This window comes from Mustela nivalis, assembly GCF_964662115.1.
Source record: "Mustela nivalis genome assembly, chromosome: 15".
In the NCBI taxonomy this organism is placed as follows: Eukaryota; Metazoa; Chordata; class Mammalia; order Carnivora; family Mustelidae; genus Mustela; species Mustela nivalis.
In genome coordinates this window covers 29318471-29341756 of record NC_139034.1, presented here as the reverse complement: position 1 = coordinate 29341756, position 23286 = coordinate 29318471, and the positions used below count along the sequence as shown (strand labels likewise).

Genomic DNA, 23286 nt, shown 5'->3' with positions numbered 1-23286 from the left:
TCTTCTCTTTCTCTACCCCTCCCTCTACATTTTTCACTTCCACCAGCAGTTCATGAGGGTTCCAACTTCCCCACATCCTCGTCAACACTTATTATTGTCTTTTTTATTATAACCATCTTGGTGGGTGTGAAGTATCTCACTGTGGATTTGATGTGCATTTGGGGCCATTCTCTTCTGAGGTCAACTTTTTCTCCCTGGAGGAAAGACGACTAAATAGAGGAACCTACAGAGGTGCTAAGACAGAGCACAGTGGAAGTTGGAAACCTTAAGTCTGTAGAAGTACCCATTTGATCTCCTATGAGCTTTTCTTCTCCAGTGAAGTGTCTGTTTTTCTTAAACTGATCTAAGCAGACTTGGAATGGGAAGTTGCTCATTTAAACATAATGAGACAAGTGCTCCTGAACAATAAGATCATCTGCTTGTTGAAAGTCCCGTAATAGACACATTTGAAATGACAGTCTGCATAAGATTCACTCTTCTTGACCCTTGAGAACAAAGCACCTCACAAACATCTGTTCACTGCAGATCTTACATCTGTACCGTATGTATTTACAACTACAAACATGGTACTAAATTCATCAACTGCCAAACTGCAAGAAAACACCACATATCCATCAGCTCAATAATGGGTAATTCCTTTAAAACATGTTAACTGATTTTGGGGGCGCCTGGGTGGCTCAGTGGATTAAGCCACTGCCTTCCGCTAAGGTCATGATCTCGGGGTCCTGAGATCGAGTCCCGCATCCGGCTCTGTGCTCAGCAGAGAGCCTGCTTCCTCCTCTCTCTCTGCCTGACTCTCTGCCTACTTGTGATCTCTCTTTCTCTGTCAAATAAATAAATAAAATCTAAAAAAAAAAAAAGCTAACTGATTTTTGATGCAACCAGTACAAGATACTGTCACACCATTCAATGAAACTAATTCAGTAGGTATATCTTTACGGAATAAGGATATAAAGACTGAATAATTTAGAGACTTCTCACTAAGGCACACTACTGCATATGCTGACCTCAATTTTGTGCTCACAGATCGTATCTTGGGACTGACATATATGTGAACCAGATTTACACCAAAGATTTTATGACACAAGGTGCTGTGCTGTTGTCTCAATCATGTTTTGCTGACTAACATATAATCCCAAAACTCAGTGGCTTAAAAGGAGAGCTGTTTGTTATTTCTTTGAATTCTGTGCTTTGAGTAACTCAGTTGAGGTTACTCATGAGGGAGTATTCATAAGGGAGGCAAAGGGAGCTTAAGTAAGGCTGAAATGGGCCTCACACACATGGCTGGGCCACTGCGGGTGGTCTCTCCTCCTCCTAGATTTACATGGAGCAGCCAGACACTCCATCTCTTTGATGGAAGGTACAGCAGTCAAGCATAGGGGGAGGAACTGTTGGCAGTGATCCTGGAAACACTTCACCACAGCTGTTAACAATGTTACTAGATGCTTCCACCATACTATTTGGGTTCAAGATTAAAGTACTAGAACTGGACAGACTTGGTCCATCTCCAAAACTAAAACTTCTTAAGCATTTAAAAGGACATCTCAGCAAACATACTATTGCCCCTGTGGAATGTTAATCTCAGGAAAGCCACGGAATCTTCTTTTCCGGAGTTGTGGGAAGTATAGATACCAACTTTTGGGAATGGCCTGAGTATAGTCTTTCCCAAGTGAAATTCATTATCTCCTCAAGTCCTTTCACACTTTACGATTTGTTAGGTATGCATGAGTGTGATCTCATTTGTTAAAATCTAACACTAAAAAAAAAAAAAAAAAAAAAGAGATATCCCCAGCTATTTCAACTCTTGATATTCAAATTCCATCTAAACTCAAAATTATCTAAAAAGATCTGCCTAAGTTCTTCAATACTTAAACTTTTACTATTGGCTCTCCTAGACTCAAGTATAAGTTAGATTTGGATATCACGTTATCTCTTTTGACCTGAAATCTCACCATCTGAACACAGCAACCCAGCAAATTTGTATAGTAAAAAGGATGTATGTCCCAAAATATTAAATGCTGTTATCTTCAGATGACATAATTACAGGTGATGTACATTCTTTTTTATGTTTCTGTGGTTTCTAAATTTTCTTTCATTGTTTCCTGGCAAGATTAGAGAAAAAGAAAAAAGTCTATATTGTGGACTTACTGTACTTGGAAATTTTAAAACATTAAGTCCATGCTGTGGGTCAAACACATAACTGACTTAGATAATCACTTGATTAATCACTTGATTAACTGAACTCCTCTATGAAATCTATTCTGGTTAAACTCAAACAACATTCATCATATGCCTCCTGTACATTCCTCAACATGTACACAATATATAACATTTTTTGGGGGGGGTTAACACAGAAAATCTTGGCTGGACTCTAGAATCCTTGAGCGTCCACACCTTATCTATAATGCATGAATTACTGTTTAATGTAGTACACAGAAAAAAAAAACAGAATAATAATAATGGTCTTTGATTTCCTTTCAGTTTTGTCTTCCCCACACTGACTTTGAGATAAAGACACTGTCTCAGACTTCCCAGCTGGAACTGATTAATAAAACGAAGCCAAAAGTCTTGCTAGAACATATAGGCATACTTTATTTTTAAAAAATTTAAAATAATACTTTTAAGCTGCAAACTTGATAGCTTTTTAAGGCTAGTTGCTTTCTGAAGTTCCCAGAATTTGATCATTTCGATCACACCCATAAAAAAATCACTGTAGAAGAAATCTCTTTAATGATTAATATCCTTCCTCTTCTTCTAGAGGGAAGAAGAAACAGGACCTGTCCAAAAGTACTTAATAAATAGACTGGTATTCCCACAACGGATTAAAACATATCCATCTCACAGTTTAACTGCTATATTAACGGAATGGAAATGCACAGTTACCTACTCCACCCTGAAAGCACTTTAAAGAGGTGAAATTCACCTTGTGCTCAGTTCAAATGGATACATTGTAAAGTTTAAAGCACATTATAAACTGCCCTCGGGGTGAGCTCATTTTTCCACTCCCTTCAGCATGATACACTCAGTGTTTAGATGTTACTATCCCACAATGCATAACAGTCTGAAAATCTGTCTCCAAGAACTATATTCCCCCCAACACAGGCCAAAGTCAGATAAGACTTTGAATCTGGTTTTTAAGCAGTTTAATAATATTGCTTTATAAAACTGTAATTCCCAGCTGCAAAGATGACATCGGAATGTCTCGCATGCAAACAAATATACACAAAAAGCCACTTATGAAAGAGGAGAGCATGCCTCGATGGTCATCTCCTATAAAATAGAGTAGGTAGCACACCCGAGGCGGGACAAGAGAAATACTCCCCTCAGTTCGCCGCACTCCTGGATAAAGGTCCCTAAGTGCATGCCCCTTTGCGGAAACCGTGTTGTGGGAGAAAGGGAAACGGTGGAGAGCACGGTTTGTGACACCACTACCCTCCGGAGGTGAAGGAGGAGATGGAACGATCTCGGGAAGGGCCGAGTGAGGATGGGGAGGAGAGTCGGAGGGGAGGTCTTTTCTCAGCAAAACAGCACCGAGAGCGGTAAGAGGCTTCAGCTGGGAGCAAAGCCGCGTCCAAACAGCTCAAAAAAGGGAGCCGGGAAAACTTTCGCCAGCCTCCCCCACCCTTTCTCTCCTCCTCGGAAAAAACGCCAGCAGAGATGCCAACGGTGCCTCGCCTGGCGGCGCAGACAGCGGCCAGGACACAGCGCCCCGCGGACCCGCCGCCGGGGGGCCGGGGGCTCGGGGACCCGGGGGCCCGGGGGGCCGAGGCCCGCAGCCGGAGGGAGGGAGCGGGCAGGACGGGACGCGCCAGCCCGGCCCGTCGGGAAGGGAAGCAAGCAGAGGGGCAGGGGCGGAAGCGGCCCCCGCGAGCTCGGGCCCGAGCCTCACCGGCTACCTGGGACGCCAAGCAGCTGTCTCACGCCGTCCCGCCGGGCCCAGCCGCGGGAAGCTCCGAAGCTCCGCGGGCCGGAGAGTCGCCTGCGAGCAGCGGCCGGGACGCCGGGCGAAGGGGAGGAGCGGGGGGCGGGCGCCAGGGGCCGGGCTGCCGGGCTGCCGGGTCACGTGGCCGGGCCGCCTCACGTGACGTCGACGCCGCGCGCCGGGCGGCCCCGGGCTGAGCCTCCTGACAGGCGGGGGCCGCGGGCGGGTGTTTCTGGGCTCTAGGGCGGGGGTCTCTGAGGAGAGTCGCGGTGGAGCTCGGTGACCGCCGAGACTCGCACGCTCTTGTCTCAGGGAGCCGTGGACGCTCGAGGGGCTGGTTCCCGCCGCTCTCCCCGAGGGCTGGTGGAGCCGTGGGTTCGGCCGGCCAGCCTCCCCGAGCGACCCAGGACGGAAAAGCAACTGCAGACTGCTCTCCCCGCCCCGTGGCGCGCCCTGCTCCCTCGGCGCTCCCCAGGTGGGGCTGCTGGGGACAAAGGGTTTCGGAGGAGAGGCTCGTTTAACTCTAGAGATGTCTCCCCCCGCCCTTTCCTACCCGTCCGAGAGCAGCTGCGCTAGGCCGGAGGGGAGGGGGCGCGGCAAGTGCCCCGGGATCTGGAGGAGGGACGGAGGGAGGCAGGCATAGGGCCCAGGGGAGGCAAGGAAGGCCGACCTACCGCGGAAGCATGCCCCCGGGTCGTAAGGGACCGAAGACAGCAGATGACCCAACCCTTTTCTTATTATAAATTGTAAACTGAGGCCGGGGTTGCTTGATGCTGCTCCAGCGTGTCCTCTGTTGAGACCGCAGTCATCTTTATAAAGTACTGTATGTACAGCCTTTTTGAAAACTCCAGTTGGCTCCATAGGCCGCAGGCTAAAGTCCAAACCTACCGGCATAACTTTCTAAGCAATGTTGTTCAAACTTACCTTTCCCACTTGAACTCCCCTGAATAAACAGAAAAACATTTCTAAGTTAATCCATTAGAAGAAGGCTGCTTTTTCGCATCTTCCGGCACTCGCTCAGCAGTGCTCTAGGCTCTGGCTCCACAGAATTCCCGATTTCCTTGACTACTCAGCTTTCACTGGATTACTGTTTCCCTAAATTGCTTTACTCACCTTTGCAGTCATTCATTCCTCCACCACTCTCTGCAGTCACTACCCCTTCCCACTTAAATAAAATCAGAGTCACTTAAAGCATTATAACAGGTTTTATTCAGAAACTATTACAATAGTGCGATCAAGCCCAGTTGTATACTGAAGTCTCTTTTCTCCTATTGCCAATATTTCCTGAATAACATCTGTTTTACTGCTTTATTGTGGGGTTCCGGTTATTTTTAACAACAGCCCTAGGTACTCATCAGTCTCCTACTCATCTTTCAAAATCCAGATCAAATACCACCTACTCTTGTCTTCCTTCTCTGCATCCTCTTCCCTGTTTCAATAGCTTCAGCACTTAAAATTCATTCGGACAGTGTCTGCAGTAACTTCTTCCCGATTTCCTGACAGCTATGTATTCTGATATATAAGTCTCATACTGCCTAGAAATGTACTGTACCTTTTATATAAGAGGTGAATTGTCTATTGCTATTTTCTTCCTTAGATTATGAAGTCTTTGAAACAGGACTTCTGGGCTTAATACAGTGCCCTCAAAATCCCCTGAGTGAAGGTCAATATAGTAAACCCTCCTTAGCCACTGAATAAAGCGGTACCACCAAGGTAGTAACAGTCCGTGGATTTACTCCCTCTGCGCTTACTTTGTTAAAAAAAAAAAAAAAAAAAAAAAAACACACACACACAAAAACTGAAGTCAGTTTCTTTACGCTATTGATCAAAAGAGCTTCTGTAAAACCTATTTGAGAAAAATATTAAGGTTTGGGATTTGAGTCATCAAATATTTCCTGAGCTCTCACTGCTTATCATGTGCTAGATGCTATACTTGGAACATCTTTAAGGATAAAAGGTTGGATAAGATGTGGTTGCTGATCTCAAGGAATATGGAGTTTGTTTCATTATTCCAGTACAGCATGAAAAGTATGCCAGGTAAACGCAAAGAAAGGACCACTGTTAGAAGGCCAGGAAAAAAACTTCCTGGGAAAATGAATTTGGAGGACATGTAGTAGTTCGATGGAAGGGAGAGAAAGGCCTTCCAGAAGAGAGAACAGTGTGTTCAAAGGTAGGAAGGCATGAAACTATTATTTATTTAGGAAAAGTGAGCAACCCTATATAGCTGGAATTGGCGACCTCATTTACCTCTGGGACAAAGGAAACCTAATTGGTTAACATTGCTGTACTTGAAAGACTGATCTATTATTAGTATTAGTGTTATTTATTGCATTAACTTTCCCTCAGACAAATCATAGACTCTCAACCTAAAATTGGCCTGTGGACTAGTGCTAGGTGATTTTTTAACTTTCTTTTTTTCCAACTTCAAAAGCTCTGTGTAATTGTTATCTAAAAGTAGCAAAATTACTTGTTCCAAACAAGATTATTTTAGAGCACTTTAAACTACTGGGCAAAATAACTCAATTTCCAGGTAATACTTTAAGGAAGAAACTGGATTCTACCCAGTTTTTACCCAGCAAGGAGGGAGACCCCTCTTAGTGTTCATGCTAAGACAGGACTATGCTTGCAAAAAGTATCAGTCAAGAACCTAATGAGCGGTGCCTGGGTGGCTTAAGCATCTGCCTTTGGCTCAGGTTGTGATCCCAGATCAGGCTCTCTGCTTGGGGGGTGGTCTGCCTCTCCTTCTCCATCTGCTCATCCTCTCTCTCTTGCTCTCTGTCTCAAATAAATAAATGAAGTTCTAAAAAAGAAAAACGCTACCCTAATGAAATACAGTTAGTGTAAGCTTTAAGGTAGAGTGGGACGTAGGAGAACAATTCTAATTACAATTGGGAGCTTCAGAATTTCATTTTAAAGATTAATGTCTTGGGTGCTCAGTTGTTAAGCATCTGCCTTTGGCACAGATCATGAACCCAGTGTCCTGGGATTGAGCCCCACATCAGGCTCTCTGCTCAGCCAGGACCCTGCTTCTCCCTCTGCCTGCCGCTGCCCCTGCTTGTATTCTCTCTGTGTCAAAAAAATAAAATTAAAAAAAAGTAATCTCTCAGTAAATGGAAAATTAGAACATCATCTTTTGTTTGCTCCCTTTTCCTCCAGTGTGCTCTTCTGTGAGTCTCAATTTGGCCAGGTGTGGATCAGCCAATTCCATGCCACTTCATTCAGATGGACTAGCTAACACTTGATGGCACACCTCTTACACAATCTTCTTTGTCAAGAAAATCTTCTGGGTGCCTGGGTGGCTCAGTGGGTTGGGGACTGCCTTCAGCTCGGGTCATGATCCCAGGGTCCTAGGATCGAGCCCCACATCGGGCTCTCTGCTCAGTGGGGAGCCTGCTTCCTCCTCTCTCTCTCTCTCTCTGCCTGCCTCTCTGCCTACTTGTGATCTCTGTCTGTCAAATAAATAAATAAAATCTCAAAAAAAAATGTTTAAAAAAAAAAATCTTCTGAAGGTCCCTTAGGCAGACACTGTTTTTCATAGGCCACTGGAAAGTTCTTAATGTTGAGCAAGCAAAACTAAAAGAGATTTCAGTTACTTCTTCAAAGAGAGAGAATAAAAACAGCTGGGAGCTGTTTTTAATAAAGTCTCCAACTTTTCCTTTCTTGTGGTTGGTCAAGACTGAGAGAAACAAGCCAGAGAATGAGGCACCTGGGTGACTCAGTTGGTTGAGCATCTGACTCTTGGCTCAAGTCATGATCTCAAGATCGAGTAATTGAGTCCTGCATCAGGCTCCATGTTCCAGTGGGGAGCCTGCCTGAGATGCTCTCTCTCCTTCTCCCTGCTCACATGCACTCACTCTCTCTCTTGCTCAATAAATAAACAAAATCTTAAAAAAAAAAAAAAAAAGAAGAAGAAGAAGAAGAAGCAAGAAAACCATCAACTCTTGTAACAGCTAAGTAGGGAACATTTATGTCCCTATATAAGATTGCTTCCCTGTTTATGTAATACACGGTTGTAATACACAGATATCTGTCCTGACAGCTGCAAAAACAATATAATTACTTTGAGAGTCGAGGATGGCATAAACCTTAGGATTCTAAGTGATTTTATAGATGCTACAAAAATATAGAATCTACCTAGAAAGAGATTCCACCTTGATTTTCTTTTTTTTTTTTTTTTAAGATTTATTTATTTGAGAGAGAGGAAGAGGGTGTAAGGAGGGAGGGTGAGGAGGGAGGGGCAGACAGAGAGGGAGAGAGAGAGAATCCCAAGCAGACTCCCTGCTGAGCAGGGAGCGGAGGAAGGTTTCCTGTTGTCTCACAACCTGAAGATCATGATCTGAGCTGAAATCAAGAGCTGGACACTCAACCAAACACCAATTGATTTTCCATTAGCTTAACTGGACAGGTAAACATGATCAGTCACAATTAGTTTTACAACTTCAATTATTATCAACCAAACTACTTTGGGGATAATTTCTGCTCTTATGGTTGGGATAAATAAACATAAAACAGGGAAGGGAGAAGATTGAGCAAAATGGTAATGGAGAGTTGGAAAAGAATGTTTATGCTAATTCCATTTTTCTATCACCCCAAGAACACATAAATAAGCAAACAGGTGTCTTAGCACTGGATAGGTAGTAAAGTACTCTGCAGGTTGATTTCTTCCCCTGCACTGAGGCCGATGCTATGCTGAACAGGTGACATAAAGAAATAAACCTACTCTGTTCCCTAGATCAGGCGTGAGACCCTCTGAAGCATAGCACTTGTTGTGTGTGTGATGCTTCTACATAAGACCACTTTCTGCATAAAACTGATCCAAGACACTCTGTTTAAAGTTACTTCCTTGTCCTTGGTCAGATGAAAGAGCTTGTTAATATAGAACCCCTGCACCATCCACCTGAACTGACAGTGCCATATTTCCTTTATTCATCATCAGGGGTCCTGGGGCCACCTTCATCTAGCTATGGCAGCACCATCAGGAGCTACATGGTTCATTAGGAAGCCACCAGCTTCTGGAGGAGTTATGAGGTCTTTTATCTTCCAGGGAGCTAGATTTTTGGCTGCAATGGACTCTGAAGCAGGACTGATCCTCTGGGTATTAGTATGTATCTTGATGACTGCCTGCAGTGATGCAAGGCTGATGATGGGGGGTAGTGGGAATATTCTCAGATGGGGTTAACTTCATTGGTTTGGAATATTGCAGGTGACGTTACCTGGGACAAACAAAATGACACTATGAGGAAACAATCAGACAAATCCAGAATGGGAGACAAGAGTACTCCTAGCCTTGGTCTCTTCAAAAAGTTAAGTCTGTTGGGGAAAAGAGAGAGGGTGACTGTTCCAGTTTAAATGATACTAAAGAAAAGTGATATTCAAATGTAATACATGAACCTTGGGTGGAATCATGGTTGAAATGTTTTTTTAAAGCTGTAACAGTTTTTTGTGGAGAATCATAGAAATTTAATATGGGCTGAATATTAGATATTGGATGATTTTTTCAAAAGATTTTTATTTATTTATTTGTCAGAGAGAGAGAGCACGTGCACAAGCAGTCAGAGGCAGAGAGAGAACCAGGCTCCCTGCCAATCAAGGAGCCTGATGCGGGACTCAATCCCAGGACGCCAGGATCATGACCTGAGCTGAAGGCAGTGGCCCAAGTGACTGAGCTACCCATGCATCCCAGATATTGGATGATTTTTAAAGCATTCTGTTATTTATTCAGATATGATCACAGTAATATTGAGAATATCCTTATTGGTATGAGATGCATGCCTGAGTGCTAAGGACAGAGTGTCATGAATTCTGCAGATGGTTCAGCAAACTATCAAACAACAACAACAACAAAAAACCAAATTGATACTGTACATATACTTATCCATGAAAAGAGAGAGCAAATACGACAAAATGTTAAATCTGGGAAATGGTTTTTGTACGTGCCTTTAAATTTTGAAATTCTCATAGTAAAATGTTAGAGAGTAGGATGAGATGTGACCTTTATACTCCAAACTAAGAAAGCAGGACATTTCAGTAATTTATTTATTCAAAAAGATCTTTTGAATGCCTACTGTGTGCTAAACACTATATTAAACTTGGGTATATCCTGGTGAAAAAACAGTAACAATCTCTCTCTTGGAAGCTATGCTCTACCAGCCTATCTCTCCTTTAAGACTGAAGGACTTACTCTCCCAGCTTCTAAGAAAGCTATGCGTTGACAGACCTCTTCAGTCATTTTCTTAACTCAGAATGCTACCTTATCCAAAATCACACCCCTTGTAGGAGCAGCTTGCAAGAAATGACTGATCAGTGGGGGATGGTTAAGACCAAACTCCCTCACCTCAATAAGAGAAAATTCTAAAGAATTGTCCTAGCTTCAGAACCTCCCACAAGGTGGCTGAGCCCTGGTTGTGACCGTACTGAAGCTCATTTTCTCCTTCTGCCCAATCTTGCTTCCATGGCTTTCCTCCACAGATTCTGAGAGCATCTACCATTGAAGAAGCATTATACATCCAAGTAGAAGGACTTAGCCAGTTAGCCAAAATTTAAAGTGTCAGACAGCCTTTCCATCAGCCACCCCAGTACTGGCACAGCTGATTCGTGAACAGAGAAGACATGGTAACAAGGAGGAAAGCTATACATGGGTCCAGCAGCATGATCTCCCACTGTCCTGCTGGCAACAGGAATCATTGCTGACACTCAATACTGACACTCAATCCCTTGAAGATACCAAACAGCCCCTTGCTGAAAAGGAAACCATATTGGACTCCTCCCACCCTGGATGAGGCAGTCATTCATTTCAGCATGAATAGACTCATGTGCTATGGGTTTGCCCTTCCTGCCTGCTGAGCCTCAGCCAACATGACTGTCCAAGGGCTTCCGTTGTATTTGATCCACCATTATGGCACCCCACATATCATTGCATCCAATCAAGGAACCCATTGCATAGCAGAAGAGATGTGGCAGTGGGCATATGGCTGTGGAATCCACTTGGGACCCATCCCACGGCATACCACCCAGAAAGCTTGGCTGAAGTACCAGCTTGGAGATGATATCCCATGAATAAAGTGCCACCCTCCAAGGTGCAGTCATGCTCTGAATCAGTCACCATTGGATGATGCTGTATCCATCACAGAAGAACACCTGCGAGTGGGATCAAAGGTGTTGAAGCAGAAGAGTCTCTATATACCATCAATCCCAGTGACCCACTTGGGGGAATTTGTGCTTTTCATCCTCACAAGTATAATCACAGGTTTAAAGTTCTTGGTTCCCACAGGGGAAATATTTCTACCAGGAAACACAGCAAGAGTCTTCAGTGAACTTAAAGCTATACCACCACCCAGAATTTTGGGCCCTTCAGGCCCAATTCCAGCAGGCCAGCAAAAGGTCCTCATGGGGGTAGTTGACTCTTGTTATTAAGAGGCAGTAGAGCTACGATTACACGGTGGAGACAGGGAGGCATATGTTTGGTGTCCCAGTAATAACTAGGGCATCTTTTAGTACTTGTGCAATGTTGATGGCAAATGGACAAGGGCAGCAGGTGCAGCCCAAGAAGGACATGATAAACAGGAACTGGAACTCACCAGTTTTAAGAACCTGTCACTCCACTAGGTAAGTCACCTAAATCTTCAGAGGTGCTAATCAACAGTGAGGAGAATCTAAAACGGACTGCAGAAGAGAGAGGGGATGAGTACTGCTTGCAGCCTAATGCCAGCTACAACAGCAGGGGGGTGTCGTTCATCCTATTAACCTTCCTTTTACAAGTTTCTCTCCAGGGCACAGGTCCGTTGGGAGTTCTGCAAGAAGCTACTTTCAGAACTCATGTGAGGAAAGCACATCTGCACAAGGCATGGACCATAGGTTGTACTACTGCCCTGTCCAGACCAGACATGTCAGTCCTCTGAGGAAGTGCTTTGGCTGAAGAGAATTGCTTTGCCCAAAGATGGGCCTCTTTCTGGGGTCCGCTGCCCAATGGGGGCCCCTATCTTGCTTTCTTTTGTTCTCAACTGGGGTTGGTTAGAATACTCCCTAATAACTTCCTACGTGCTAGTCTCCATCTCAGAGTTGACTTACATGTGACAGTCTCCCCTGGGCAGAAGACAGTGTGGAGGAGGCAGAAGACAAACAGGTGAATACATTTGTTATTTGTTCTCTGAAGGAAATAAACAATAGCAAATAAAGGGAAGTGGTACTTGGAGAGGATGTGGCATTTAAGCCAGGAACCATACAATAGACTGAAGCTGGCCATGTGAGGAGCAGGTAGGAAAGAGAGTATGTTTCAGAAAGAGAGATTCTTGGATGAGGCTTTTCCCAAAGAACTTGGTGTGTTGAAGTACCACTTAGAGCTTTGCAGGCTTTTAAAGGATTTTCTTTCAAACGCAATAGGAGGCTTTTAAAGGATATTTTTAGGACAGAGTAAAATGCTGTGGTTTACTTTTTTAAAAATTCTCTCTGAGGGACGCCTGGATGGCTCAGTTGGTTAAGCAGCTGCCTTTGGCTCAGGTCATGGTCCCAGTGTCCTGGGATCGAGTCCCACATCGGGCTCCTTGCTCTGCGGGGAGCCTGCTTCTCCCTCTGACTCTGCCTGCCACTCTGTCTGCTTGTGCTTGGGCTCACTCTACCTCTCTCTCTGACAAATAAATAAATAAAATTTAAAAAAAAAATTCTCTCTGATACACTGCAGAGAACAGGTTGGATGAGAGGAAACCATTAAGGACCTTATTACAATGTCGTGAAACATGACCTGAAGTTTGCCCTTTTCCTCTAAACCACGTTCCAGGTGCCCCAAACCATAGAATTCCCTGCCCAGACAGCTCCGACCCACTTTCAGAACCTTCATGGGCCTCTTCCTTATGTCCAACCCCCAAGAACAGATTTCATACACTTAGGACCATGGGGTGTCCGGGAAGAGGCTGTTTGTGGGGCTTGGAAATGGAATGTCCACAGACATGTGTGTGAAGCTCCTGGTGGTAAAGGATGGAGCCAGGACTGGGAACCAAGGAGGGTGAGCTGGGAGGCAGGGGCCTGGGTGGTGATCTCTCCTTACCCGCCCCCAGGATTCCAAGAATCCTAAATTCAAGGCTCAGTCATCTGGGTCCTTAAAAAGTTGTATTTGTCAAAATAGGAGGATAGAACATACTTTATTTAACAAGTTGTTTGCTTGTTTTTGGAACTTAAATTTTTTTAGACATATTGTACATGGGCCTCCGCTTGTAATTTTGCCCTGGGTTCTGTGAATGTTTGGGATGAGCCTGAACGTCACACTGCCTACAAAGACTGATATATAGACAAAGCTGGCTTCTTGTCACAAGCAGTAGATGCCAGAGGATAATGGAACAATATCCTCAAAGGGTGGAGGAAAATATCGGTTAATCTAGAATTCTCTATCCAGCAAAACTAGCATTCAGAGGTAAGACTAAAGATATCGTCAAACCAAGACTAAGAGAATTTCCCACTCACAGACCCAGAAGGTAGAAAAATAAACCTGGAAGAAAAGATCAGAATGCAAGAATCAATGATGAGCAAAGAAATCAATGGAACAATGGCAAATCTAAGTAAACACTGATTACAGAAAATTACCAAATTTAGACAATAAACACAGGATGAAACTAGCAATCAAATTGAAGGTGAAAGGCAAAATTCAGAGTTAAAACATTCTACAGTCCTTATGATATTGAAAATAAAATGTAAAACATTTTCAGCTATAACTTTTAATATGTTTAAGGTAAACGTTTTTTTTTTTTTTTTTATTGACAGAGAGAAATCACAAGTAGATGGAGAGGCAGGCAGAGAGAGAGAGAGAGAGGGAAGCAGGCTCCCTGCTGAGCAGAGAGCCCGATACGGGACTTGAAGCCAGGACCCCGAGATCATGACCTGAGCCGAAGGCAGCGGCTTAACCCACTGAGCCACCCAGGCGCCCCGAGGTAGACATATTTTTTTAAAGATTTTATTTATTTATTAGACACAGAGAGAGAGAGAGATCACAAGTAGGCAGAGAGGCAGGCAGAGAGAGAAGGGGAAGCAGACTCCCCACTGAGCAGAGAGTCCGAAGCGGGGCTCGATCCCAGGACCCTGAGATCATGACCTGAGCCGAAGGCAGCGGCTTTAACCCACTGAGCCACCCAGGTGCCCCTAAAGTAAACATCTTAAGCAAACATGCAAACAAAAAGAAACTTAAAAAGTAAATAGGAGGGAGCCTGGGTGATCTCAGCTCAGGTTTTAATCTCAGGTTCATGAGTTCAAGCCCCATATTGGGCTACATGCTGGGCATGGAGCCTATTTAAAAAAAATTTTTTTTAAAGATTTTATTAATTTTTGTCAGAGAGAGAGCACGAGCAAGAGAAGTGGCAGGCAGAGGGAGAAGAAGTCTGCCTGCTGAGCAGGGAGCCTGCTGAGCAGTGGTACTTGATCTCAGGACTCTGGGATCATGACCCAAGCCAAAAGCAGACACTTAACTGTCTGAGCCACCCAAGCATCCCCCTCCAAAAAAATTTTTTTTGAGTTGGGATGAAGGACAAAAAAAGCAAAAAGCAAAGTAAGCTTAATAATACATACAAAATTATCTTCATTTCAATATGGAACATCAGGCACTAATTTATTCTTTGTAAATTTCCTCTAACCCAAACCACTGACCATTAAAATACCTCCTTTCCCACAATTGTCCCCCAACTATAAATTATTATTTATCTCTGAAGAAAATTTTATGAGTTATTATTCTTTATTCTTATAAAGCTCTTTGGAAGATAGATACTAAAATGTTACAGGAAATCTCATAAACCTGGGACTTTCAAACCAATGAGCTGATTATCAATAACTGCACAGACTCTATTTTCTGTGGGCAATGTAAAACCAAAAAAACATAGCTCTTGTCATCAAACTGCTTGCAGTCTGATTAAGGAGAAACAAGCTATATAAACCACCTGAAAATAAACTCTAGCACAGAAGACCGCAAATGGTAGGAGCCTCGGATTGTATAATGTTACAGCCTGAGCGGCTCAGTCCTTGAAGCGTCCAGCTCTTGGTTTTGGCTCAGTTATGATCTCAGGGTCCTGAGACTGAGCCCAGTGTAGGGTACCGTGCTTAGTAAGGAGTCTGGTAGAGATTCTCTCTCTCCCTCTGCCTCTGCCCCTCCACTACTCTGTGCTTGCACTAGGTCTCTCGCAAATAAATAAATAAATCTTTTAAAAAAATTTGACAGTTCAGTGCAAGTGGTACCCCTGCCAACCAGGATATCCTGGAGGACTTTGACTGAGTACATGAAATTTGATTTGGGCTTTATGTGAGGTAGAATTTCATTAGAGAAAACTGAGGATAGGTATTAATAAAAGCACTGAAAGGGCACCTGGCGGTCTAGTTGGTTTAGTGTGGGACTCTTGATCTTGTGATTGTGAGTTTGAACCCCATGTTGGGTGTAGAGATCTTAAATAAAATCTTAAATCTTAAATAAAATCTTAAAAATGAAAAAATAAAAGCACTAAAAATCAAAAAGTGTTGGAGCAAAGAAAGAAAACATTTTTAAGATAAAAGGGTAAGCATTGTATAATATACCGAGAGAGAAATCACTGAATCATAACACTAATATCATCACAAGGAAGAAAATTTAAAAATATTATTTTAAAGACAGTACCAACTTGAATTTTTTATTTGATTTTCTTTCTTTTATATCTGGTTAATTTTTCAAAAAATAGCAAATATAAATGCAAAATATTAATCATGACTTTCTGCAAATTACATACACAAGTAGCTCAGCTTTTTACTGCTTCCACACACAACTTTATTTCTTAGACTTTCTCTAGCTTTCAAAAAAAAAGAGAGAGAAAAAGAAAAAGAACCAGATCTTATATACTGCAGAAGATTCTCCATACTATTGCTGTGTTTGAAGTCCAGAGTTTTAGGCTCTTGGCTTATATTTATTTATTTTAAGATTATTTCTTTATTTATTTGAGAGAGAGAGAGAGAGAACATGAGCAGGGGGTGAGGAACAGAGGGAGAGGGAGAAGCAAGATACCTGATGAGCAGGGAGCCTAATGAGGGGCTTGATCCCAGGACTCTGAGATCATGACCTGAGCTAAAGGCAGATGCTTAACTGATTGAGCTACCCAGGCACCTCTACATTTATTAATTTTTAACAAGATTTTATTTATTTATTTATGAGTGAGAGAGAGGAGCAGAGGGAGAGAGCAAGCAGACTCCATGGAGCTTGATTCTACCACCCTGAGATTATGACCTGAGCCAAGAGTGAGATGTTCAACCGACTGAGCTACCCAGCACCTCCTGGTTTATATTTAGAGTCATGATATTAATAACATCTAACATTTATTAAGCAGGTATTGTGTGTGGTGTTGTGCTAAGTGCTCTACATGCTATTTTAGTTGATGTTAGCTGTCATAATAGATAAGCCCCAGAATCTCAGTGTCTTAACAAAATAGAAGTTTGTTTCTCACTCATAGGGCATTCAAAATGATGGTTCCTAACAGGCACAAAGCTCTCCTCCAAGATGCGATTTGGGGGCCAAGTTTCCTTCCGCGTTGTCGTTCCACCATCTTCAAAAGTGGCTTCCATGAGAAACCTGCAGAAGCTGAAAGAGCAAAGAGGATCACAATGGGAGATGTGGGACTCCATCCCAGGATCCTGGGATCATGACCTGAGCTGAAGGCAGATGGTTAACCCACTGAGCCACAAAGGCATCCCTGAATATACGATCTTGACAAACTAAGAACTTGTGTCATCCTCTCTAAAAGTTACCTTCCTAAAATATGTGGTTTTAGGTAGTTAAATCCAAACGTTAAGATTTGTTTCTTTTTTAAGATTGTTTTTCCCCGTTTGGGCCTGAAGAGGGAGACTAGAGAGTAAGCCTGCCACCTTGTGGCGCGGGCCTGAACCTACAGTCTGTTAAATTTCTTTCCTTTGCTTCTAGTTTACTTACTAACCAACCTATACGTGATGCTGCCTGGTAAGAAATTCACACTAAGGGGCACCTGGGTGGCTCAGTGAGTTGAGCCTCTGCCTTCAGCTCAGGTCATGATCTCAGGGTCCTGGGGTGGAGCCCCCTATCGGGCTTTCTGCTTAGCGGGGAGCCTGCTTCCCTTTCTCTCTCTCTGCCTGCCTCTCTGCCAGCTTGTGATTTCTGTCTGTCAAATAAATAAATAAAATCTTTTAAAAAATTAATAAGAAAGAAAGAAAGAAAAGAAATTCACACCAAATTCAAATTATACATATATTTTTAAATTTCAAGATACATTCTTTCATCTAATTCTAAAATTATTGCAACATTTCTAAACCTGTTACAGGGGTGACCAACTTTTAAAACATGGCCCAGACACATGTTTACCAGAGGTTACTTCAGTGCTTCACAAACCAGGAAACAAACTCAGCAATGAGGAGGACTTATTTTCAGCCCACTCAAAAGTTAATCAGTGAGCCAGATGAGAAAGCAGATTTCCCAGTTGTGCAATAGGTACATATGGGCTATTCAAATGTAAATGGAGCAGCCCTATGAAGACGGAGAGTCAGAATTTACATAGGGTTCAACATTTCCTACAGTTTTAACAGTACCTAAGCTTACTATGTTATAACACGCCCAGCAGATACTTCCCCGCCCTTCCCTGGATTTAGCAAAACGGGAAGAACATCTAACGTTGTTTAAAAGGCAGTAGATCTAGCAGGTAGCTAAATGGAAATCTGGTATTTCTGCTTCTTCTAACACTTGGTTTCAAATGATTGGGGACAGGTCATATCCTGATGCAGTTTTAAAATGTCTCTCCTTTTCTTTAGTCTTATTATTATTTCTTTCTTTTCTCACCACTTGCAAACTCTGAAATACCCATTTCACATGTAACTGCTGAAAGCAGTTAAAAGGAAGAAAAAGTGGTTTGTTTTTTGTTTTGTTTTAATGTTTGAGAGTAAATTTAAAGCCCTTGGAATCCTTTTTTCTCTCTTTTTTCTTTTTCCCTTTTTTGTATGGAAGGTTCATGAGGATAAGCTCATACACTGATATAATGTATTATTCCCATCTAATGAGTTCATTGGGATGGGAACATCCATTTACTATGACTGTGTCAGTATCTCTCTAGGGGAAAAAAGGGGGTGCCAATGGAAATCCAAGATCCTTTACACTTTAGGTTTCTCCTCACCTCTTTACCTCCCCCAGCCTCCTTATCTTTCCCAAGCATGGATATATACCAAGGTCAAGAACAGCACTTGGGCTATATTTTTTTTAGAGACCAAAAGTATACACATAGTCTTATATTGTATAAATATCTATTCTTTGTGGGAGTTCTCTGCCTTCCCTCTAGAGCAGCCACTGATCTCCTTCTTATCACTACAGCCAGGTAAAATTGGTGCAGGGAATGCGGCACCACTCCCCATTCCAGAAATGTCTCCCACAGATGGCCTTAATCAGCTTAGAGATTGAGTCATATATTCTAGTTCTTGTCCATTTTTCTTTTTGACCTAAATGTTCCAGATCAGCCTTTCCTTACCACTGAACTGATAAATGTGGGCTTAGGAAGGAGACCACTTAATTTTTGTTTGTTTGCTTATTTGTTTCTTTGTTTGTTTAGAGAGAGAGAAACAGCACAAGCAGGTGGAGGGGCAGAGGGAGAGGGAGAAGCAGACTCTCCGCTGAGCAGGAAGCCCAACGAGGGGCTCCATCCCAGGACCCTGAGATCATGACCCGAGCTGAAGGCAGACGCTTCACCGACTGAGCCACCCAGGTGCCCCCACTTAGCTTTGCTTAACGAGTTCACCATGTGGTCTAATTTAATCTAGCTCCGCAGGATTCTATAGTGGGATTTGAAGCTTTTGTGAAATTAAATGTGCTGTTTAGCGCACCATTGTTAACATTCCCTATTCATGCTTCTTTGTGAAAAATAAATGTACAGTTTCTGTAAGAAAATGTTCACGTTTTAAAAAACAAACCACCCTTTTCTCTATGAATCTCTTTGCGGTATGTGCTGGGTATTGCCAGTCATAATTTGACTATCAGTCAAATTATAATTCCTAAAGAATACTGTCTCACTGAGACTATGGACTCCGAAAAACAATCTGAGGGGTTTGAAGTGGCGGGGGGGTGGGAGGTTGGGGTACCAGGTGGTGGGTATTATAGAGGGCACGGATTGCATGGAGCACTGGGTGTGGTGAAAAAATAATGAATACTGTTTTTCTGAAAATAAATAAACTGAAAAAAAAAAAGAATACTGTCTCACTTATGTTGTAAAATATTCCAAGATTAAATTTCCAAGGTTTAGAATCTAAAGAGTATTTGGTCTTGTAGTAAATTTCACCTGTGTGGCCAGATTTCACAAATCTGGCACTATAAATTCACCCTTAAAAAGAAGATGTGATATATATGTATGTGTATATATTTGTATATATATATAATAATTACATATATATCACATATATGTGTATGCACGCGCGCACACACACACGAATACTATGCAGCCATCAAAAGAAATGAAATCTTGCCATTTGCAATGATGTGGATGGAACTAGAGGGCATTATATTGAGCGAAATAAGTCAATCAGAGAAAGACAATTATCATATGATCTCCCTGATAGGAGAAATTTGATGGCAGGGTGGGGAGTTGTGGGGGGGTAGGGAAGGAAAAAATGAAACAAGATGGATTGGGAGGGAGACAAGCCATATGAGACTCTAAATCTCACAAAACAAACTGAAGGTTGCTGGGGGGAGGGGGGGTTAGGGAGAGGGTGATGGGGTTATAGACATTGGGGAGGGTATGTGCTATGGTGAGTGCTGTGAAATGCGTAAACCTGGCGATTCACAGACCTGTACCCCTGGGGCTAATAATTCATTATATGTTAATAAAAATAATTTTTAAAAAAGTATTCTCCACAAATATTACTCAGCCATAAAAGCCATAAAAGATCTCTTAAATGAGATCTTACCATTTAAGACAACACGAATGGATCTAGAGAACATTTCCATAAGTGAAATATATCAGACAGAGAAAGATAAATTCCCTGTGATTGTACTTCTATGTAGAATCTAAGAGTCAAGACAAATGAACAAAGGAAAAACAGACTCTTAAATTCACAGAACAAGTTTGTAGGTAGTTGCTAGAGGGGAGATGGGTGGAGGGACGGATAAAATAGACAACGAGGATTAAGAAGTACAGACTTTCCATTGTAAAAGAAATAGGTCATGGAGATGAAAAGTACAGGATGAGACTATAACTAAAAATATTGTAATAATATTGAATGGTGACAGATGGTGACTACACTATTCACAGTGAGCAAGGAGTAGTGTACAGAATTGTCAAATCACTATATTATACAACTGAAACTAACCTAAAATTGGCCTGTAACCAATCAAATGCAGCAGGAGTGGCCCCCTGAGGCTGGGTCAGAAAAGTTGATGCAACTTCCCATTGGTTTACTGTAATACTTACTCTTAGAGCAAATACGGCAATATGATATGTAAAAGCTTCCAAACCCATACCTGGGTGTCAGTAAGTGAATTCATGTACAATAAAGGTGATATTTCTTTCTTTCTTTTTTTTAGAGGGAAGGAGGAGGGATGGGCAGAAAGGGAGGGAATCCCAAGCAGGCTCCACGCTCAGTGTGGAGCCTGACATGGGACTCAATCTCACAACTCTGAGATCATGACCTGAGCCAAAATCAAGAGTCAGATGCTTAACCAATTGTGCCACCTACGCGCCCCAAGAAAGGTAATATTTCAAGTTAGCCAAGGAAAAAAGATAGCTTATTCAACAAATAGTATTTATTCAATTCATCTAAGCTATTGGTTTTCTTGGCATAAGACTACCCATAATATCTTCTTTGTCAGTTTTTTTGATAGTGATGTCCCTTTTTTAATTCTTCATGATTTTGTTTTCTTCTTAATCAGCCTTATCAACAGTTTATTGATTTTATTAGTCTTTCCAAAGTATCAACTTTTGACTGTGTTCATATTCTCTATTTTTTCTATTTAATTGCTTTTCATTCTTATTTTATTTCTTATTTTGCATTTAGTTTGCTTTTCTTTTTTCCTCTTACTTAGTTAATTGACTTTACATCTTTCTTCTTTTATTATATAAGCATTTAAATGTATAAATTTCCCAGTGGTTTTGCTATAACTCACAAATTTTGGTTCTGTTGTATTTCCATCTTTATTCAGCTCAAAATATTTTCTAATTTCCTTACAATTTCTTCTTTGACTTTTGCGCTATTTAGAAATAGGTTGTTTAATTTCCAAAAATTGGGGGCTTTCCAGATATCTTTCCAGTGTTTATTGCTAATCCCACTTTTGTCACACAGAGGAGTATATTCAGTGTGATTTCAACTCTTACAATTACTGAGGCTTATAACCCACCGTCTGATCTATGTTGGGAAATGTTCTGTGCACCGTCATCTGTCCCCAGCGTAATTATTGCACACATTGATCTAATAACATTCTGGCCCAAGATGGCAAATAGGATCCAGGTAAAAGCAGGCTGGCAGGCTCCATGCTGGGAAACAGACTGCATGTGACCTTGAAGGAGGCAGACTTCAGGAATTCAGAAAATAGAGCACGAACCCACTGGTTGTTACCACATGTCCTCCACTTTGGGGTCTCCTATGGTCATTCTTCCTGGTTCCATGGAACCTCATGGAACAAAAGACAGCTGATGGAGGGGGAAAAAGAGGGATAATAAATGAAAAGAAAACACAATGGAAGGGTTGAAAGATAACATTGAAGAAATCTCCCAGAAAGTACTGTGAAAAGGTAAAGATGTAAGAAGGGAAAGAAAAAATACGTATTTTAAAGATTTTATTTATTTATTTAGTTAGTTATTTGAGAGGGAGAGAGATTGATGGGCAAGGGCAGAGGGAGAGATAAAGAGCCTCTCAAGCAGACTCCCCATTGATCTTGGAACCCAACACGGGGCTCAGTCTCACAACCCTGAGATCATGACCTGAGCCAAAACAAAGAATCAGATGCTTGCTGGACTGAGCCATCCAGGAGGCCCAGAAATGAATTTTTTTAAATAAGAGAATAAGTTAAAGTTCAGCAACAAAATAATAGGAATTCCAAAAAGAAGGAACATAAAACATGGATGGGAAGTTTTAGGACGTTCCAAAATGGAAAGTAACTTACTTCTAGCAGTAAGAGGCAGAGGAAAGGGCCCACTGAGTTTCCAGCATAATGGATGAAAATAGACTCATACCAAGTAAAAAGGTTTAAAACCTTTTGGTTTGTAAATCTTTTTAACATTTCTCTCATACAAAACCAAAAAGGTAAATTTAAAAATATAGTAAAATAAAAGGGAAGAATAAAAAAGAAAAGGGGGAAATATTAAAAACACACAAACTTTCACAACATGACAATTTAGTTGAAATTTCAGAATTCTTGGAACAAAGTGAAGATTTTGTAAGCTCCCCAAAAGAAAAAGAGTCACAAACGCTGGATCAAGAGTGTAGTCTGGGGGTGCCTGGGTGGCTCAGTGGTTAAGCCGCTGCCTTCAGCTCAGGTTATGATCCCAGGACCCTGGGATCGAGCCCCGCATCGGGCTCTCTGCTCAGCAGGGAGCCTGCTTCCTCCTCTCTCTCTCTGCCTCTCTCTCTCTGCCTGCCTCTCTGCCTACTTACGATCTCTGTCTGTCAAATAAATAAATAAAATCTTAAAAAAAAAAAAAAAAAAGAGTGTAGTCTGGTTTCAGATTCTCAGTAGCAGCAGTGTGAAGCAATGCCTTCTAAGTCCTGAAAGGAAATGATTTCTGTCCTAAAATCTTATATGCAAACAAACCATTAATAAATTGTTAGAGTTTTAAAAAAGACATTTTAAGATTCAAAGTCTAAAAACGTACCTCCCATGCATCTGAGAGGCTACTGAAGGTATGCTCCACCAAAACAACCAAGAAACCCAAGAAAGGGGAAAATCTGGGATGTAAAAGCAGAGGATCCAACACAGGACAGAGGTCAAGGGCATCTCAAAGGAGATGTGCATATGATGTAGAGACCTAGTTCAAGTTGAAGTGGTATGACTTAAGACATAGACACAATAAGGACTCTTATCACCAAACTATCTGCAGTCATTATATTCTCTTTACCTGGAAGAAAAAATTCCCAGGCAAGCTTGATTCAAATTCCTTTTATTTATTTATGTATGTATTTATTTATTTGACAGACAGAGATCACAAGTAGGCAGAGAGAGAGGAGGAAGCAGGCTCCCCGCTGAGCAGAGAGCCCAATGTGGGGCTCGATCCCAGGACCCTGGAATCATGACCTGAGCCAAAGGCAGAGGCTTTAACCCACTGAGCCACCCAGGTTCCCCTTGGCTCGAATTCTTATCTGTATTGGGTGGGCTTTGATCATGTGGCAATGAAGTTTCTCCCCTCTTCTCCATGCCCTACAGACAGGACCACCTG

At 42.1% G+C, this 23286-nt stretch overlaps 2 protein-coding genes and 1 long non-coding RNA gene across 14 annotated transcripts in view; 2 read left to right on the top strand and 1 right to left on the bottom strand.

Annotated features, from left to right (window-relative positions):
- The window catches only part of RCBTB1 (RCC1 and BTB domain containing protein 1), a gene marked incomplete at its 3' end in the record, with an annotated part of 53489 nt that extends 49475 nt beyond the window's left edge, over positions 1–4014 (bottom strand). For 7 of the 12 annotated variants that reach the window (XM_082701531.1, XM_082701538.1, XM_082701534.1 and 4 more), the window contains exon 1: positions 3897–3996. Of the gene's footprint in view, positions 1–3889 lie in introns of all 12 variants that reach the window. The other 5 variants (XM_082701541.1, XM_082701537.1, XM_082701532.1 and 2 more) reach the window with 2 other exon arrangements.
- On the top strand, positions 3485–12326 carry LOC309849185 (uncharacterized protein; the record flags this gene model as incomplete). Its single annotated transcript, XM_082701510.1, has 3 exons — positions 3485–4148; positions 9126–9225; positions 11681–12326. The coding sequence occupies 3 exons, from the start codon at positions 3485–3487 to the stop codon at positions 11835–11837; spliced, it is 921 nt and encodes a 306-aa protein (XP_082557636.1). The 3' UTR covers positions 11838–12326.
- Positions 12327–16227: 3901 nt separating this feature from the next.
- LOC309849234 lies at positions 16228–18998 on the top strand. The gene is made up of 3 exons (XR_014303600.1): positions 16228–16242; positions 17206–17372; positions 18478–18998. It is a non-coding gene; the product is annotated as an uncharacterized lncRNA (long non-coding RNA).
- Positions 18999–23286: the final 4288 nt, after the last annotated feature.